This window comes from Schistocerca nitens, chromosome 9 (genome assembly GCF_023898315.1).
Source record: "Schistocerca nitens isolate TAMUIC-IGC-003100 chromosome 9, iqSchNite1.1, whole genome shotgun sequence".
Classification (NCBI taxonomy): Eukaryota; Metazoa; Arthropoda; class Insecta; order Orthoptera; family Acrididae; genus Schistocerca; species Schistocerca nitens.
In genome coordinates, this window is record NC_064622.1 from 267,943,123 (window position 1) to 267,964,953 (window position 21,831).

At 40.7% G+C, this 21,831-nt stretch overlaps 1 protein-coding gene across 1 annotated transcript in view; it reads right to left on the minus strand.

Moving 5' to 3' along the window:
• Positions 1-21,831, minus strand: part of LOC126202907 (codanin-1) — a 185,846-nt gene that overhangs the window by 18,564 nt on the left and 145,451 nt on the right. Inside the window, exons 9-11 of the mRNA XM_049936987.1 lie at positions 7,238-7,450; positions 2,293-2,521; positions 1,779-1,939 (exon numbers count right to left, since the gene is read on the minus strand). Of these exons, the coding sequence (XP_049792944.1) occupies positions 1,779-1,939; positions 2,293-2,521; positions 7,238-7,450 (603 nt within the window). The remainder of the gene's footprint in view (positions 1-1,778; positions 1,940-2,292; positions 2,522-7,237; positions 7,451-21,831) is intronic.

The following is a 21,831-nucleotide window of genomic DNA, read 5'->3' on the forward strand; positions in this document are numbered from 1 at the left end:
AAAAATGAAGGACAATCAGTACAGTACATAACACAGCTTTTAAGAAAAACCAAACAAAATTAATGTTAAAACTTCAGGTGTATAGCCACCCATATGATAGAGGAACTTATGACAACTGACAGAATGTGAAACACTTAAATTGTAGGTCCCTCCATAGGCAAGTCAGTTTATAGGTTGAAGGAGGGCTCTTACTTTCTTTCCTCAACTTTTCACAATATTTCTGTTGCTCCTTCATTAGCTTTAGGGTTCCTTCCCCTCATATCTTGAGGTACCTTTCAACAAAGCTAATTTATAATATGTGGCACAAAGGCTAATGCAACCACAATGCATTATTGATATAAACCACAAATGTTGTGACTGCTACCTTTAACATGTAAATTTTTACCTTAAAATAAAAATGATACAGCAGTGATCATGATTTCTGAACTGGGGAGAACAGTTAAGAGTAGAGAGTGAAGCACGAAGACAAACAAAGATCCCCCCCTCCCACAAAAAGAACGAAAGAGAGAGAGAGAAGAGAGTTGTTACTGAAAGTACTACAAAACTAAATTAGCAAGGGTGAGTAATGAAATACGTACACAAATATCTAAAGCGAAGAAGCAAAGGCATGGTAATTGTGATGAACTGTTGTACGTGGTAGTCACATGCGGTTAGAAAATTCAAAGGAGCACGAAGTGACTCCCCCCCCCCCCCCCCCCCAATATGACCACGTATTGAGCAGAAAATGACCTCCCCATTTGAACTGGAGATTTCCCTGACAGGAACAAAGCATATTGAACCAGTGTGTAGTCACGTTGAACCTAAATAAAATTTATAGATGTAAGATTAAGAGTATCACTCTGAGTAATTTAGTATATTTGAAAAAGGGAGCTCATTTCTTCAGGAAAGATTAAAATAGTACAGATGTACCATTTGGGCAAAAGAATCAAACTGGCCTGTACTGCATAAACATTATGCTCTCAGGTGCCCTCCAAGTACATAGAACACAGGTAGCCACAATAAAGAAATATTGTTCTGGGAAAGTGAAGTTACAGAGGAGTAAATGAAAGGGGAGGGAGGAAATAAGGATAAGAACAGATGAGAAGAGACGGTGGCACTTGTTGAGGTTTAGTGGAATGTGAAAACTATAGAACAACTTCCAAACTGTAAAAGTCTGATGTACTGTTGTTAGGGGCGAATTAAAATTGTAGACTCGATGAAGTAGATGTCAAGGCCAAATTTTTGAAACTTATTCACAGATTATGAATTCATTAGATGTCAGCTGTATTAGATATAGACGTACAATCTATTAGTGACACATGAAAATTTGTGCCAGAGTGGGATAACAACAACATCAGTCTCTCTCCCTGTTGTGAGAATCACATAATATGCGAGCATTAGTGGATGTGGACAGAGTGGTATACGGCGGTTGCGATCGGTCCAGGGAGCATGCACAGATAGCTGAAGTGGTTGAGGCGACTGCTTGTGATACATGGGACATTAGGGTTCAGATCCTGGCCCGGCAAAAATTTTCATGTGTCTATGCCTAGAACAACTGCTATCAAATGACTTTCCAATCTGTGAATAAATTTTGTAATATTTAATGCAATTATGGATCATGAAGAGTGTCTGCTCTTTCGGGCGTGCAAAAATAAAATAAGAACAATTTTGTCTCACTGCCAACAAAATACTGTGATTTAGCAAGACAAGTTCTCTATTTATGACCAGTCATCATCATTAACAAATAAGCTGTTGTCATGCCAGCCTAAAAAACTGAATCTAAAAGAAGTAGAACTAACCCGTAGCCAGTTGATTATAAAACGAGGTGCCGCAGTAGTGTCATTATGAGACACTTTTCGAATTTCTGTTGATGCCAGGTGAGATGCTTTGCTAATGTCTGTTCTGCCTGGGGTCCTAAAAGCCTTATTCACATCCATTCTGTAGTCCTTGAGAAACAAATCTGCAAAGATGACAAAGCATATTGAACCAGTGTGTAGTCACGTTGTAACTATATAAAATTTATAGATGTAAGATTAAGAGTATCACTCTTGAGTTATTTAGTATATTTGGAACAAGCAACTGAGCAATGAAGAACTGTTGCTGAAACAATCTGCAGTAAGCCTGTTGATGAAATTCAAGAAATTACAAAATATATTATCTACGGAGCTGAGCGACAACAAATTTTTGCAATGAAATGATTACAACCTGGAATTATTTTTTCTCTTCTTTTTTATCAAAGTCCTAATTTATGAAAACCATCAGGCCCCAAAGCTCCAAAATTTCTTATAAGGATAACTGAAAGCTTTCAAATACCTGGTGTTATGTGAAGATGAACCCAGTTTGAAACACGTTCCTTACAAAGACGTAGTGAAATTCCAGCACATGCCTCCACTACTTGGTGTGTTACATCTTCAGATAGTAAGGACGACAAAGAAGGTGTTATGCGAGCTAAGCAAAATGACTCCATTTCCTGAATGGCCTGCTTCACCAATGACTCACTACCTAGTCTTGCAATCTGTTCTACTCCACCAGTTGCCCTTTCCTGTGAAAACAATATTGGCACAATAATATCTTTAAGTTCACACACACACACACACACACACACACACACACACACACACACGAGGAAGAGGAGAAGAAGAAAAAACATGAAAAGAAGAAAGAAAATACTTGGTTGCTGCAATCTATCACTTAACTCAATCCACAGTCATTGCAACCAATAAATAACAGTCAACACCGATGAAATACTATCTTTTTATCTTCAGACTGCTGTATAGTATTTTTAAGAAATGTGATTTTTTAACTACACTCCTGGAAATTGAAATAAGAACACCGTGAATTCATTGTCCCAGGAAGGGGAAACTTTATTGACACATTCCTGGGGTCAGATACATCACATGATCACACTGACAGAACCACAGGCACATAGACACAGGCAACAGAGCATGCACAATGTCGGCACTAGTACAGTGTATATCCACCTTTCGCAGCAATGCAGGCTGCTATTCTCCCATGGAGACGATCGTAGAGATGCTGGATGTAGTCCTGTGGAACGGCTTGCCATGCCATTTCCACCTGGCGCCTCAGTTGGACCAGCATTCGTGCTGGACGTGCAGACCGCGTGAGACGACGCTTCATCCAGTCCCAAACATGCTCAATGGGGGACAGATCCGGAGATCTTGCTGGCCAGGGTAGTTGACTTACACCTTCTAGAGCACGTTGGGTGGCACGGGATACATGCGGACGTGCATTGTCCTGTTGGAACAGCAAGTTCCCTTGCCGGTCTAGGAATGGTAGAACGATGGGTTCGATGACGGTTTGGATGTACCGTGCACTATTCAGTGTCCCCTCGACGATCACCAGTGGTGTACGGCCAGTGTAGGAGATCGCTCCCCACACCATGATGCCGGGTGTTGGCCCTGTGTGCCTCGGTCGTATGCAGTCCTGATTGTGGCGCTCACCGGCACGGCGCCAAACACGCATACGACCATCATTGGCACCAAGGCAGAAGCGACTCTCATCGCTGAAGACGACACGTCTCCATTCGTCCCTCCATTCACGCCTGTCGCGACACCACTGGAGGCGGGCTGCACGATGTTGGGGCATGAGCGGAAGACGGCCTAACGGTGTGCGGGACCGTAGCCCAGCTTCATGGAGACGGTTGCGAATGGTCCTCGCCGATACCCCAGGAGCAACAGTGTCCCTAATTTGCTGGGAAGTGGCGGTGCGGTCCCCTACGGCACTGCGTAGGATCCTACGGTCTTGGCGTGCATCCGTGCGTCGCTGTGGTCCGGTCCCAGGTCGACGGGCACGTGCACCTTCCGCCGACCACTGGCGACAACATCGATGTACTGTGGAGACCTCACGCCCCACGTGTTGAGCAATTCGGCGGTACGTCCACCCGGCCTCCCGCATGCCCACTATACGCCCTCGCTCAAAGTCCGTCAACTGCACATACGGTTCACGTCCACGCTGTCGCGGCATGCTACCAGTGTTAAAGACTGCGATGGAGCTCCGTATGCCACGGCAAACTGGCTGACACTGACGGCGGCGGTGCACAAATGCTGCGCAGCTAGCGCCATTCGACGGCCAACACCGCGGTTCCTGGTGTGTCCGCTGTGCCGTGCGTGTGATCATTGCTTGTACAGCCCTCTCGCAGTGTCCAGAGCAAGTATGGTGGGTCTGACACACCGGTGTCAATGTGTTCTTTTTTCCATTTCCAGGAGTGTATATAAACAAGTTATACATACAAAACCTGTGTGAAGATGTAAACTGTTGTTACAAAGGGAACTATAACTTCCAAAAGGGGGTTTAAACTGGACAGGTTACACTCAGTTTACACACGTATTTACTCGAATCTACGCCGTACTTTTTTTTTCGGTTTTTGTAATCCAAAAAACTGCCTGCGGCTTAGAATCGAGTGCAAAGCAAGCGGAAGTTCTGAAAAATGTTGGTAGGTGCCGCCACAACTAACTTCTGCCGTAGAATATATGTAGCGCTACACCGGCATGCTTTGTAGGCACTAAGATAAATACTGGTGCCAAAACCTCTACGTCAGGGAAAAAGAGAGAGAGAGAGAGAGAGAGAGAGAGAGAGAGAGTGGAAGACGAGCTTTTTTTCTCCGCCCCGAGTTTCGACCACTGCATTTTAATACATTATCCAATGAAGTAAATACAAATTCCGTATTGTTCATCTTTGAATGTAGCAGCATTTCAATGTACTACGAAAATCCGACTGGCAAGACTGTTTGGGATGTTTGGCAATATGGCCAACTCTACGTTCTGAATTTTTTCCTACCTGTGAGAAGAGATGGTTGCTAATAGGAACTTTTATGAATTGTGAATCACATGCAACATTCTCTTCATCATAAGAATAATACGAATATAAACATTTTGCCATGTATTGTTTCGTGTTTGCTGCTATCTCATTTAAATCCTGTCTGCCTAATAAACTATGAAACTAGAGTGAGTCATGTTTATATTCATATTATTCTTATGCCTAATAGTGATACAGTCAGAAATGAAGCACGGCAATTGACTAGATTTTTAAATCTAAGATGACTCTAATTTCTGTGCAGAATGTAATGTACTGAAGAGGCGCCTGCAAAGATTTTCAAACGGAGAAAACTTTTCGCTAAACTCTCGTTCAGAACATCTTCTATCATACGCAGTCTATTATTTGGTTCTTGTTGATCATTATCAAAGAAAGCAGCAGTGTAAATAACAACAAATAGCAGTCTCTTGCCATTGTTTCGCTAATGAGACTATTCCTTTTTTGTAAGCGGCAGTAGCGCGCACAAAAGCAAGCCATGCTGCGAGCGGCGACAGGCCGTAAACACACACTATGAGACTATCAGAATGCACAAACAATGCACGATACAGTACAGTAGTGCATTTTCAGCTTAGAGTGACGTAAACACCTATAACAAAGAGAATGGCAGTTATCAGATCAAAGAAAAACAAGCAATCAATTCAAACCAGACGAAGCACGGAAAAAGGAAGGGTACCCGTATAAATACGGACGGAGCGCCTGATGCATAGCAATGGCTACCTGGTAAAGCTTAACTGCTAAGCTTACTACTTGAACCAAACTACTGTAGCTGTATCGTCATTCATTCGACCTAAATTGTGTCTCATATTACAATGGACCAACTTTGTTTCGATTTGGAGGTGCGGCCTAAAACTTTTCTCTCCCCTTGAATTTCGAGTCTCAAATTTCAGGTGCAGCTTAGATTCGGGAAATTTTTTTTCCCTTGATTTCGAGTCTCATTTTTCAGGTGCGGCTTAGATTTGAGTGCGGCTTTGATTCGAGTAAATACGGTAATCAGTTTTGCCGTAGATGTAGAGGAAGTGCCATATGGTAAGCGGAAATCAGTTATGGAAGACAATTTATAACGAGAACTGATCAATGAACTGTCTCCAGAGCTTGGTGAAGACTGTCCACATTGCTTGTCATATTTAAAAAGCTTCAGCTCAGGGACATTTTCCATTCAACTTATTTAATCTGTCACTGAAGAGGTCACTGCTGCAGCGCAGAACGTAATGGGCAAGAACAGATACAATTGGAAGATGTCTTAGCCCTTATGCATATACAATTCACATTTTCTTGTGAGACCAAATCAAAGAGTGGCAAGTGTGTTCTTTTAAGGTAATGCACTCCTTTATCTTTTAAGGTAATGCACTCCTTTACATAAGAACTGGTGACATAGTCTTATGCTGCAAATATATGCAAACAAATCAAAATACTGCCATGTGATTAGCATTGATAACTGGGTCATAACTTCCTTACTTCATTGTCACAATGTTCCAACTGAGTCACCAAATAAGAAGCAGTTGTTTTATGAGGGGGGGGGGGGGGGTGCATTTGTCACACTCCAGAGATGTTAGTCTGTGAGAAAGAGAATGAAGACCCATTCCCATAAGGAGGGTGTTATAACACATGGCACTTGCAAATGTTTGTAGGCTTCCACGACCAAGTATGCTCCCATAAAATTATTCTCAGCTGATGATAATGTCGTGTTCCAAAACAAACAAAGCAAATTTTTGGAAATACCTGCCAGTAGCCTTCATTGTGTAATCTTATACTAATGTAATAATGTAAGACAGCATGAGTGTCACATATCACTTACATAGTACAGTAAATCTGTAATGGTGGAACATCAAAATCAGTGTGGTAGGCGCATACAGTTCAAGAACATTCACATGCTTGCGAGGCAGCCATAAAAATAGTTAATCACTCTGCTGTTTAAGGCCCACAAAGCACTCTTAACAACTTAAACTCTGATTGGTATTGCAGGAACAGTACATCATCATGAAAACGGCTTACTCTTGATTTAACAATGGCATCCGACAATATTCTAATACCAGTCACAATTAGTGAAGGGCCACTGCTGCTCTCCTTCCTACTCCTGATATCCAACAATGCGATCAATTCTTTTAATAGCCTTTCCAACTATGATGAGGGCATGGAGAAAAAACTAGTATATCAAGTGACTTTGATGATGCAACTTCACTGGTGGCAAGGTCACTTGCAATAATAACTAAAACATTTGTTCAATTTTCAGAAAAACATGATCACTATATCAGTGAAATTTCATAGAATCGGTTGCTTGACTTCACAAAAAATACTTGGTTAGCCTGGAACGCAGCATAACACATATCTACTGCCATTCATACAAGCTCTTGATCAACAGCCACTGCTATTTCTTGTATCATGAAAATGTATAGTTAGGACACTGATAGCAAGATAAGAAACATACCTTTGGTGTTTTTGGTGAATTTATTGAATTGCTATCATTTTCACTCTCAGTTATTAATTTCCTTATTTTGTCAGCATCTTTCTTTTTCTGTTGTGGCAGAAACTGATTGCAGATACGTTTAACGAAAGCTGATGCAACTCGTTCTGCGACAAACTCTACAGTCTTCCTCATTGATGCCGGATGGCCATGGAAAAAGTTTTCCTCCAGAAGCAACTGGAATAAACAATGTAGTTCTCCTAATTAACTGAAATTACACAAAAGCATTGTACTTTAAGTACAAGTTACCTTATGTGTCAAACTGTGGCATCCTTAAATGTCAAAATAAAAATTAATAGATTACCAGTAAACCCCCAACTCAATAATGACTCGAGTTCCCATATATTAAACAGTTTCAAACTTCTGATTACTTTACAAATGAGTTGATGTGTTGCATATTTGGTGTAAAAAAAGTTGTAGTTTGTTGGAAATCGCTAAGTGTTCTCATTATTAAACAATAGATGAGTACAATCTGGGTAATCTGCACTATGTTTTAAGCAAAAGGTAGTTTTTCACACATCTCAATGCTTATGACAGCATATCTCATGAATTGTGTGTTACAAAATGATGTAATTCTTGAAATATCACCTGTAAAATGCGTTGCGAATAGAGTTAGTAGTAATGCAGTAATATATTAAAATATCATGTCTGATTTGGCAGTTTTACTGCACAAACAATGTAAATGTAGTAAGCAATAAACTTTTTTCCTTTCATCATTTTGTGCAGGGTGAGAGTGAGAAAAAGTTTCATAAAGCTTGTTGCAAGTCACTATTCTCAAATACTGGATGAATTGTGCTTCAGTATTTGCACATAGTGAGTTACACTGCCTCAATATGTATACACAATTTCTAACTGTAATACTTGTTTTATTGTGTGAAACCTTTAATATAAGATTATATGTCTTAATGAGCAGAATATTACATTTCAGTTTTTAAATTAGGTCAGTAAATACATAAAATACAGAAAATTAAATTTTTGTTGCCCCTGGAAGCCATTACATAAGCAGCTTGCAACTGCAACCAAGTGCCATAAATGGGGTTAGCTGTTTAGTAATGTATAGGAATAGATAGTACACACATCAGTCTGAAAAATAAAGGTCTATGATATTAGACTGCCAACTGAAAAATGCAAATGGGAATACCTTCTCGAATTCTGCTTCAGTTACTAAGTTAAAGAAGTGACAAAGCAACTTTATACTGATTTAGACAACAACTTCATACATTAATACAGGGTAACAACTGCAATAAAAAATAAAGTTACAATGAAATGAACACCCTTTGCTGCTTACAGGTGTTGACATACGTCAACGGGGACAGATGAAAATTTGTGCCCCGACCAGGTCTCGGTAGTGCGGGACAATACGTTGAGAATGTGGGTTTCGCAGGAGGCATGCCAAAGATAAATCCCTGCAGTCGCGCTATCCTCTGTATCCTCGGTGGCTCAGATGGATAGAGCGTCTGCCATTAAGCAGGAGATCCCGGGTTCAAGTCCCGGTCGGGGCACACATTTTCATCTGTCCCCGTCGACGTATGTCAATGCCTGTAAGCAGCTAAGGGTGTTCATTTCATTGTAATTTCATTGTAATGGATATCTTAAGGCTCACCGGCCACTTGACCATCTTCTTCTTCTGTGCGAATGCACAAACAGTGCCCGAACTCTTACAGGAATCGGCAACGTGCCGCGAGTAATGAGTATAATGGGCAGGAGCACTATGAATGTAGTGCTGGACAATACTTTGAGAATGTGGGTTTCGCGGGATGCGTGCCAGAGATAAATCCCTGCAGTCGCGCTATCCTCTGTGTCCTCAGTGGCTCAGATGGATAGAGCGTCTGCCATGTAAGCAGGAGATCCCAGGTTCGAGTCCCGGTCGGGGCACACATTTTGATATGTCCCCGTTGACATATGTCAACACCTGTAAGCAGCTAAGGGTGTTCATTTCATTGTAATTTCATTCTAACGAGCTGCATGGTCACTGATGGTATATGTTCTCTCGGACATGTCCGGAAGAACAGATACCATCTTAGTATAAAAAATAAAGTTAATGACAGTAAAGTTGTCACAACATCACATTAAAATTAGGGATGTGTGAGAGGGTCAGCACAAAAGTTCACATACATTAACCCATTTTATTACTTGCTATTTTTAATATCATTACAAAGTAATATCTATAGCTATTTGTCTGTAACTGAATGAGGTGCTCCCAAAGAGCAAGTTTTAATTGTTGTGTTTATGCATCTCTGAGAGAAGCACTCTACAACCACTTTTTTCTTATACAACTCCCTATTTCCTCTTCAACCATTCCCTCATTTACATGACATTCACAGTGTATGCAAAACATTTTTAAAGACACAAATGAATAAAACAACGAAATGAAATAACTACAGTATACTTTTGCTTATTTGGGGTAATGTGGAGGAGAAAATGCACGAACAATTGAAAAACACAATTAATCAAAATATTTTCATCCACCTATTTTTCATTTGAAAATTTATCCTAGTTCTGTATATAGGTACTGTAGGATTGTGTATTTCTTAAAATTGGTCTGCTTCTGTGAGTAGTCGACCTTTTTTCACACGCCATTTCAAATTTTTCTTGCATCAATAATGTCATTCTACTGAAAGTCCTTCTCACCTATATAACCTTGGAGAGTATCAACACACTGCAAAGCGGTACAATGACTGGCAAGTTCACTGTCTTTAGCCCCACTTCCACATTTTCTGCTTAATGTTTTTTTTTTATGTCTCGAACAGTCTGCATTCCAGTACCATAATCAGCACTTAGTTTTGCAGCAGTTTACCCCTGCTCAAATTTTTCAATAAATTCTGATTTTTGTTTTAATGTCAACACAGGTTTCTTTCGTTCCTCTATCAAACTAACTTCATTGACACTTACACGCTAATTAACACCAGAAAACTAAGTTTATTTACACGGAATAGGCTGGCCGATAAAAACAGAAATGGTACTCTGTTGGCTCGTGGCAATTGTTTAAACAACAGAAATGATATTTAGTGTCATGTGACACATTGTTTATTGTTTGCTACAGAAAAATACTGCAAACCCCACTTATAGATATAAATGTAAAAAAAATCGGGAGTACACTGTGTAGTGAGCAATTGAAACAGTAAAGAACTACAACGGAAAAATGAATATGGAACAGCAAATAATAATGGAGAAATGAAATAATATACGAACAACAATAAAAAGGGACAGGCATTCATTCATCCACTCAATGACAGCACTTAATATAAGCTGGCAATGTTGCACTTGGTAAAATACTGAAACTCTCCTAATAAAGTAAAAAAGTTATTAGGGGAACATGTGGCTACATGTACCCCTATAAATAAAAATGTTGCGTGTTACAATAGGTTGCGAATATCAATAACCTCTTAAATTATTAATTTAAGTCAGAACAGCAAGATTAAATATTGGTTAAATGGAGGCTACTTGAGGTAGCTCTATCAATCCATCCCCCCCGCCCCAAATGAATGAATAAGGCATGGGAAGAATGAAAACCACCCCGACAACTTATGTTATATGTGTGGCAAATTCACTCCAAAAGCCCAAAGAAAAGCAATCACTGATTTGGTTAAGAAGGCATATAAATTATATTTTGATTGTCCTGTTGGAGATCAAGATAAAAATTTTGCACCTCATATTGCCTGCATAACCTGTACTACAACCTTAGCCGAGTGGTTGAAAGGAAAATGCCGAGCCATGCCATTCGCTGTTCTGATGGTGTGCTATGAGCCTAATGACCATCATTCAGACTGTTACTTCTGTATTACAAATATTTTGGGACATTCAGGCAAACCTAGACATAAAATAAAATATCCAAATGTATCTTCATTGCATTTGCCTGTGCCCCATGATGAGTCAGGCAAACCTAGACATAAAATAAAATATCCAAATGTATCTTCATTGCATTTGCCTGTGCCCCATGATGAGTGGTTGCCTGTTCCTGTCTGTAACTTGAAAGCCACAGAACCAGACACCATGTCAAGTGACTCAGAACGTACTGAACATATAGAAGAGTACTGCCCTCAATATCATGACACTGTGCCTCAGCTCTTTAACCAAAAGGAACTGAATGATTTGGTGCGCGATCTAAAACTTTCAAAACAGCAAGCTGGACTCTTGGGGTCGAGACTGCAACAATGGAACCTTCTAGCTCCAGGGACAAAAATTTCCTGTGTCAGATCAAGAGGTGCTTCCTTCGCTCAATATTTTGATATGCAGAATTCAGTGTGGTGTCAATGGTCTGATGATCCAGCTAGGTGTAAAACATAATCCACAGGAGTGGCAACTATTTATTGACTCCAGTAAAACCAGCTTGAAAGCAGTACTACAACATAATGGCAATGCATTTCCATCAGTATCTTTGGCTTGCGCACAAGACATGAAAGAAACTTATGAAACCATGGCTTTGCCGCTAGAGGCAATCAAATATAAGGATCATGAATGGCAGCTTTGCTGTGATTTAAAAGTTGTTGCACTCCTCACAGGTTTGCAGGCTGGATTCATGAAATACTGCAGCTTTTTGTGCCTTTTGGACAGCCGTGACACCAAGAACCACTATAGAGTCAAGGAATGGCCTATAAGGAAGTCATATGTTCCTAGAAACGTAAATGTGAACAATATGCCATTGGTTGAGCTCAATAAAATCATTTTGCCTCCCCTTGACATCAAGTTGGGCCTTATCAGGAACTTTGTAAAAGCTCTTGATAAAGAAGGTGATGCCGTCACTCACTTAAAAGAAAAGTTTCCCAAATTAAGTGTCGCAAAGCTGAAAAGAGGGTATATTTGTTGGACCACAAATAAGAAAATTGCTGAAAGATCCAACCTTTGATACCAAACTCACAGATATCCAATTAGCTGCTTGGACTTCTTTTAAAGCGATTATGAAGGGCTTTTTGGGTAACAGTGAAGGCAAAAACTATGTTGTGAATGATCTGTTGGACAACTATACTAACATGGGATGTAGAATGTCGCTTAAAATTCACTTTTTACATTCTCAACTTGATTTCTTCCCAGAAAATTTGGGAGCTGTAAGTGATGAGCATGGTGAACGCTTTCACCAAGAAATTCTTACCATGGAACACCATTACCAAGGCCTTTGGAAGCCTTCGATAATGGGTGACTACTGCTGGTGTCTTGTTAGGGAGAGTGATGAAGCGGTGAACAAAAGAAGAGCTCCGTCATCACATCTTTGATAAACCACAGACTATTAAAGATGAAAATATCTTCTGAACTAACCTGGACCTTTTATTGGCATCATGCCCATAAATACATACAAAATAGTTCTGAATATGTATTTTTGTTTGACTTAATTGTGTCAATTTTCGATATTACCATTTTTATTCTGCAGTGTATCTAGGGAATGTGACGTCATAGAGAAAAACTGATTTTACCAGTGTATTCAGCACCCCAAAATTAGGTAAATTCACCCATTTACAAACCACGTGCAGAAAAAAAGTTTAAATTTGTTAACTAGTGTTATTATCTCTGTGATGCTATCACACACACTAAAGAAACTTGCTGGATCTTCGATCCACTACTAATTCTACCTAGCACAGGCCCCAAACTCACAAGCAACGCTCAAGAACAGCCCAAAGTAGGCTAATTCTTTGATGAATGAACTGTGTTTGCTTAGGAATATTGTTATGAACCTCAGTTGGGCATCTGCTTTACCTTCAATTAGTTTTATGTGATTGGTCCACTTTAAATCACTTAGGTCTTAATTCCTTTTTTTTTAGTCTCCCTGTACATACACACAATTTTCTGCAGTGTCAAATTTCCACAGTCTCACAGAGCTTCTAATGGTATTCACTAGACCATTTATACAATGGAAAATCCAGGATGGAATGAAACAGTATTATCAAAAGGAAAGTTGCTACTCACCATATAGCAAAGATGCTGAGTCGCAGATAGGCACAATAAAAAGACTGTCACAAATGTAGCTTTTGGTTAATAAGGCTTTCGCCACTCCCATCATGTATTGCTGCTGCTGATCGCAGTGCGACCTCTGTTGCCTGAGACTGTAGTCGTGTGTGTGTGTGTGTGTGTGTGTGTGTGTGTGTGTGTGTGTGTGTGGTATAATTTTGATGCAGGCCTTACTGGCCGAAAGCTTTATTTGTGACAGTATTTTTATTGTGCCTATTTGCGACTCAGCATCTCCGCTATATGGTTAGACCATTTATACATTCATTTTTATTTCACTTTAGACCATTACTATCACATCAGAATATTTTAGATCATGAAGAATGATGTGTTTGAATACTTCACTCTGGGAAGTCCTGATTCAAATCACAAAGCTTGTACAGTACTTTCCAAGTTTATACTTTGTAAATTAAATGATATTTTTACACTTTTGATGCTGCAGCAGTGCTGCTGTGAATTACAGGAAAAAGTTATAAATGTGAACTAGGAAGTACTTACAATATTTTGAATTATGCAACTACACTTACAACATGCTTCTGGATTTATATATACCTGAAATTTATTGTTGGAGATAAGAGAGACTGTGGGTAGTGTGTTTATATTTTGTGAGAATCTTACAGATAATAATGTCACAGTCGCGTTAAAGATAATAATGTCACAGTCACATAACTTTCATCTCCTACTGTGTCTGTTTGTATCTCTGCAAGATGTTCTGACTGGTTTATTTGTCTATACAATTTTGTTATTTTATACAGTTATCATGAAGTATGAAATAGATAGGAACTGTGCTTGTTAAGTCTGGACACAAGGAGAATTGGCTACTGTTGGCAAAGAACTAACATTCGCACTGGCCACCAACAACAGGCTTCAAAGCTCTGCTCTAAGCAGCGATGACAATGGGGTACTAATGGTGAAAGCTCCATCACCTTTGGTGTCACTGGAATTCCTTGGAAACCCTGTTGTCATTGCATCTTCATTCACTTGTGTCTGGGCAGAGGATAAAAATGGGAACTGGCTGCATGGCTGTCCCATTATGCCTTAGCAACAGGTACAAGGTGCTATCCAGTGTTGATAACCTGCACCAGCACGGGGACAGCCTGTGTTGGACCAAGGGTTGATTTTTCTGCCAGGCTCGGACATGCGTAGAACGTGGGTAGGCTAGTCACTGGAAGTTGGATGCGTTAGATGGATAATGGTGTCCCTCAGAGAAACAGGAGGCAGACTGGGAAGGAAGGCCAGTGTGCACTGTGTATGTTTGCTTGGAGGACTTTTTGGAAATGTGTGGTGACCTCTTCTGATATATTGTCCTTGCAAATGTACAGTGGTGCATAATCATTCTGTGTAATAGCAGTTTCAAGCTGAACTGATGTAGTTGTTCTTTGGTTTACTCTTCGTTCAATTATTCCATGCTTTACATTGTGCATGCATTCATGTTTGTATAACTGAGCTGTTATCGAGTATATATGGGAATAAATATCTTGTTTTCTCCATTACCCACATATTTGGAGACCCTGGCAGACTACAACACATCTGTGTCGGCTTCAATGTTTTGCGCAGTTTTGCAACATTGGCAATCATAACTTCCACGCAAGCCACACTGCACTTATTCCCACAAGGGAACTAATGACTCACTATTCACAACTGGATCAACAGCTGGTAATGCAATTAATAAGATGACGATAAAACTCCCACCATTCTGGCACCATAATCCTCTATTGTTGATTGCCCAGCTACAAAGTCAGTTTGCCCTTGCACAAATATCGAGGGTGAGACTATATATAGCTGCGTGGATCAAGCGCTTATGGAGGATCTAGCAGCAGAAGTCCGGGCTATTCTAGCCATGCCAACATATACCAAATAGTATGCATCAATCAAAAATGCATTGGTCACACGCTTGTTACAATCAGAAGCAAAATGGTTAGAAAGGTTTTTGCGCACTGAGAAGCTCTGATATCACACTCTGCCACATCTCCTAAAACATTTATGGACATGGGCAAGTAACATTGCAAGTGATGAAGTGCTACAGAATATATGATTGTCTTGACTGCCATCAGACACCTGAAAAATTCTCATGGTGTGTGTGGGCAATTTTAACACACTGGCACAAATGGCTGACTGGATATTTAAAATGTATCCTGCATCCTGTGTCTCAACATTGGTAGTGTGACACAAAAATGTGCCCAGGTGACGTTAGCCACCCTGCAATCGCAACTGCCAGAACTGATCACAAAGGTAGCTGCTTTATAAACAATGAAAAAGTCAATGACCACATAATTGGTAGTCATGTGTTGGTATCACAGGAATTTTGGTAATGATGCGTAAAAGTGTATGCCACTTTTCAATTGGACCATGAATCGGACACCATAGCAATGAAACTGCCATTGCTGCTGCATTTCAGCAACAGATTGATCAGTATTGGCAGCCCATTGCATTTGTCGCCATCTCAGCAACACTGGGCAACGTACAATTGTGAATTGCATGCTGCTTACTCTGTAGTCAAAAAATTCAGATATGTATTAGAAGGGCAACAGTGCACCATCTACACGAATCATAAACCACCTACCTATGAATTTAAGGTAAAGCCAGAGAAAGCGTCACCTAGGCAGCTGCGACACCAGCCAATTCACAATGTGCATTGTGCATGTGGAAGGAAAGCTAAATGTTCCATCTAACGCACTTCCATGTGTAGAACCAGTGTGGTGTCACCGCCAGACACCACACTTGCTAGGTGGTAGCCTTTAAATCGGCCGCGGTCCATTAGTATATGTCGGACTTGCGTCTCGCCACTATCAGTGATTGCAGACCAAGAGCCGCCACACGGCAGGTCTAGTCCAGAGAGACTCCCTAGCACTCGCCCCAGTTGTACAGCCAACTTTGCTAGCGATGGTTCACTATCTACAGGGTGTTACAAAAAGGTACGGCCAAACTTTCAGGAAACATTACTCACACACAAAGAAAGAAAATATGTTATGTGGACATGTGTCTGGAAACGGTTAGTTACCATGTTAGAGATCATTTTATTACTTCTCTTCAAATCACATTAATCATGTAATGGAAACACACAGCAACAGAACGTACCAGCATGACTTCAAACACTTTGTTACAGGAAATGTTCAAAATGTCCTCCGTTAGCGAGGATACATGCACCCACCCTCCGTCGCATGGAATCCCTGATGCGTTGATGCAGCCCTGGAGAATGGCGTATTGTATCACAGCCGTCCACAATACGAGCACGAAGAGTCTCTACATTTGGTACTGGGGTTGCGTAGACAAGAGCTTTCAAATGCCCCCATAAATGAAAGTCAAGAGGGTTGAGGTCAGGAGTGCGTGGAGGCCATGGAATTGGTCCGCCTCTACCAATCCATCGGTCACCGAATCTGTTGTTGAGAAGCGTACGAACACTTCGACTGAAATGTGCTGGAGCTCCATCGTGCATGAACCACATGTCGTGTCGTACTTGTAAAGGCACATGTTCTAGCAGCACAGGTAGAGTATCCTGTATGAAATCATGATAACGTGCTCCACTGAGTGTAGGTGGAAGAACATGGGGCCCAATCAAGACATCACCAACAATGCCTGCCCAAATGTTCACAGAAAATCTGTGTTGATGACGTGATTGCACAATTGCGTGCGGATTCTCATCAGCCCACACATGTTGATTGTGAAAATTTACAATTTGATCACGTTGGAATGAAGCCTCATCCGTAAAGAGAACATTTTCACTGAAATGAGTATTGACACATTGTTGGATGAAGCATTCGCAGAAGTGTACCCGTGGAGGCCAATCAGCTGCTGATAGTGCCTGCACACGCTGTACATGGTACGGAAACAACTAGTTCTCCCGTAGCAATCTCCATACAGTGACGTGGTCAACGTTACCTTGTACAGTAGCAACTTCTCTGACGCTGATATTAGGGTTATCGTCAACTGCACGAAGAATTGCCTCGTCCATTGCAGATGTCCTCGTCGTTCTAGGTCTTCCCCAGTCGCAAGTCATAGGCTGGAATGTTCCGTGATCCCTAAGACGCTGATCAATTGCTTCGAACGTCTTCCTGTCGGGACACCTTCGTTCTGGAAATCTGTCTCGATACAAACGTACCACGCCACGGCTATTGCCGCGTGCTAATCCGTACATCAAATGGACATCTGCCAACTCCGCATTTGTAAACATTGCACTGACTGCAAAACCACGTTCGTGATGAACACTAACCTGTTGGTGCTACGTACTGATGTGCTTGATGCTAGTACTGTAGAGCAATGAGTCGCATGTCAACACAAGCACCGAAGTCAACATTACCTTCCTTCAATTGGGCCAACTGGTGGTGAATCGAGGAAGTACAGTACATACTGACGAAACTAAAATGAGCTCTAACATGGAAATTAAGTGTTCCCGGACACATGTCCACATAACATCTTTTCTTTATTTGTGTGTGAGGAATGTTTCCTGAAAGTTTGGCCGTACCTTTTTGTAACACCCTGTACATATGTTCTCATTTACAGAGACGACAGTTTAGCATAGCCTTCAGCTACGTCATTTGCTATGACCTAGCAAGGCGCCATATTCAGTTACTATAATCTGAACAGATAACATTGTGAATCATGTACTGTCAAGAGCGGCATTCATCATTAATGGATTAAAGTTAAGTATGAAACTAATTCCGTCCGCTTTCTGAATTCTAATTCCCTGTCATGTTCTTCCCTCCTCACAGCAGCCTGCGTGAGCTAAAACGCGTGCATTTCGGCCTCCTCTAGTAACACGGTGTTGGCTCTTCGGCGAGCCCAACAAACAGTGTATGTGGTAGCAGATGACACCGCATGTGTGGAAGCAGTGGCAAATGCCACTGACTATAATACCCTTGTGCATGCACAACAACGTGATGATAAGCCGTGTGATTTATTGCAACAATCAAAAGGATTGAGGTTACAGTTCGTGACTTCACCTGAAGCAAATGTAGAGTTATACTGTGACATAGCAGGAGGAAAGATACGCTCATTTGCGACACAGCAAATCAGAGTACAAGCAATAGCATCAATGCACAACTGGGCATAACCAAGAGTAAGGGACAATGTCAGATTAGTCAAACAGAACTTTTTATGGCCAGGTATTCACACCGACTGTAAAACATTTGTAAAGTGGTGTGTGGCATGTCAGAGCACCATTAATACATTTCTTCTGCCAAACCCATATTTTGAACATGTGATACTGACATTTTAGGCCTACTCACAGCATTGGAAGGACAGTTATTGCCTCTTGGTGGTAGACGTGTTCACCAGGTGGCAAGGCATCAAGGCAGAAGCTGTAGCACAAACTTTTTTTTTTTTTTTTTTTTTTTTTTTTTTTTTGTGGCTGGATTGTCCAGTTTGGAGTCCTGCTGAAAATTACCACTGATCAGAAATGGAAATTTGAAGCTTACATCTTCAGAATCTTGACAACATTGTTAGGTATGAAGCACATATGCACCACAGCATACCATCCCACATAAAACGGCACAGTTGAGCATCTTTATCAGCAGTTACATGCAGCACTGAGATGCCTCACAATGCTGAACTGGACAGAGAAATTGCCTGTTATGCTTAAGTCAACAAACGTCATTTAAGAGTGATCTGAAGAGAACAGTGGTAGAACTAGTATATGGACAAATGTTACACTTGACTGCAGAGTTTTTGCGCACCTTAGCAGGTGACAATCACTGCCTCAGACTTCACCACCCAATTAAGAATAGAACATATACACCATCTAAGACTGACAATGCCTAGAAACCAGTTTTAAAAGATACTTGTTCATTCTAGAAGAGCTAGACAAGTGCACGGATGTGTTCCTACGCAATGATACAGTTCATAAGCCATTACAGGCTCTGTATGATGGACCATTTCCGGTAGTCAGTAGGGGCAGCTATACTTTCCACATAATGATCGATGGTAAAAACAACACAGTCACACTGGATCAGATCAAGAAGGATCAGCAACAAGAGGTATTCCAGCGCTGCGACACTGAGACCAACGTCGAGGATCGGGGCTGGGATAGTGTATTAAATTCCCACTGTGCTATCATTAGCACTAAATGGGGAGTCAAATACTGACTTGTTCCAACATTTTGTTGGGGTGAGTTGGGTGGTTTGGGGGAGGAGACCAAACAGTGAGGTCATTGGTCTCATCGGATTAGGGAAGGACAGGGAAGGAAGTCGGCCGTACCCTTTCAATGGAACTATCCCAGCATTTGCCTGGAGTGATGGAGGGAAAGCACGGAAAACCCAAATCAGGATGGCTGGACATGGGGTTGAACCATTGTCCTCCCGAATGTGAGTCCAGTGTACTAAGCACTGTGCCACCTCGCCCATTAAACATTTTTTTTTTTTTTTTTTTGGTCCTCACAAAAATACAGTGGTGCATAATCGCTCCATGCAGTGGCAGTTTCAAGCTGTATTGATGTAGCTGTTTTTTGGTGTCCTTTTCTTTACAATGTGCATGCATTCAAGTTTATGTAATTGTAAGCTGTTATCGAGTGTATGTGGGAATAAATATCTTTCTTTCTCTGCTACTCACAAATGCACTCGTACAACCGGATGCTATCAGTAGCTCATGTTGGAATGAATGGCACCTGACATTTGGATTTTGAAGCCATCTTTGGTTAGTTTAAATACTTGGCCGAGTTGGTGATGGAAGCTAGCATTGCACATGGTGTGCCGGCTCAGCTCACTATTTGTAACACTGTACCTAGAGTTTATCGCAGTTCTCTGATTTGAAGCCGAGTGGAAAATATGAACCAGTGGTTCAAACAATTCTGTGATGATATTGGGTGGGAATTTCTTGATCTATAAAGGGTGGCGAATTGTAGGATCAGGCATGCACTACACAGAGAAAGCGGGTACATAGATAGCAGAGGTACATGTAATAAGCACATGAGGTTTTTTTTTTTTTTTTTAGGTTAGAAGAATCCCTATTTGGGATCAGTGATGAACTGCCTGCCGAAATCGAAGACAGAGCAAACATATTACTGTCAAAGAACATTCATCCTTGTAGATAGGAAAGAGAAGACGTTAATATGATTACAGTAAACTGCAGGAGCATCTGTACTAAGGTCTCACAGGCAGTCAAACTTATTAAAGAAAATAATGCCCAGATTAGGAGCCAAAAGTTAGTTGAATAGCAAAGAAATCTGAAATTCAGATTGGAATATATATATATTGCAAGGATAGGTTATACAACAATCATGGCAGTGTATGTATTGCAGTACAGAATGCAGTAATATGCAGTGAGGTTATCAGGGATTCTGAGAACGAAATGATCTGGATCACATTAAATATTGAAATCAGGTCATACATAGTAACTGGATGCTTTCATAAAACAATTAATTCAGGAACTGTAGTGCCAGAGCACTTCAGAGAGAACTTGCAGAAATTTATCTTGATTTTAATAAGGGGCAACTTCAATTTGCCGCTGAAGAATACAAGAGTCATGTGATCAGAATTGGGGAAAGAGAAGGGATTCATATGACACTCTTTTGAATGTCTTGTCTGAAAATTACTTCAAGCAGTTAGTTAGAGGGTAATACCTTAGAGCTCTTAGCAACAAACAGACCTAAACTTTTTGAGTTATTTAATACAGAAGACCATCACTGACTATTGACATTACAAGAACCGTTAGCAAATTATCCGACTTGCTGTTGTTGTCTTCAGTTTGATGACTAGTTCTTGATACAGATCTCTGTGCTAGTCTATCCTGTGCAAGCCAGTTAATCTCCAAATAACTACTGCAACCTACATCCCTTTGAACCTGTTGACTATTCATCCCTTTGTCTTCCTCTACAATTTTTACCCACATTTCCCTTCAATACCAAAGTGAAAATTCCTAGGTGCTTTAGAATATGTTCTATCAACCACTCCCTTCTTTTAGTCAAGTTTTGCCATAGGTTTATTTTCTCCAAATTTGATTCAGTACCTCCTCATTAGTAACATGATCTATCCACCTGATCTTCAGCATTCTTCTGTAACACAGTATTTCAAAAGCTTCTATTCTCTTCTTGTCTGAGCAGCTTGTCACCCACTCTTCCCTTCCATACAAGCTTGCACTCCAGACAAATACCTTTGAAAAATATCTGCTAATACTTAAATTTATATTCAATGTTAACACATTCCTCCTTTTCAGAGATGCTGTCCTTGTTACAGCCAATTTGCATTTTAAATCCTCTATACTTCAGCTATCATCAGTTATTTTACAGCCCAAATAGCAAACCTCATCATTTGATTTCATTTGACTACATTCTATTACCCTTATTTTACTTTTTCTGATGCTCATCTTATAACCTCTTTTCAAGACAGTATCCCGTCCAACTGCTCTTGTAAGTCCTTTGCAGTATCCCTCAGAATTACAATGTCATAGGCAACCCTTAAAGTTTTATTTCTTCTCCCTGAACTTTAACTCCTTTTTGAAATTTCTTTCTGGTTTTCTTCACAGCTTGTTCAATTTAGAGACTGAATAGCATCAGGGATAGGCTAAAATCCTGTCTCACTCCGCTCTCAACTATGGCTTCCCTTTCATGTCCTTCAGCTGTTGTAATTGCAGTCTGGTTTCTGTACGATGTGCAAATAACATTTGCTCCCTGTATTTTGTCCAGTTACCTT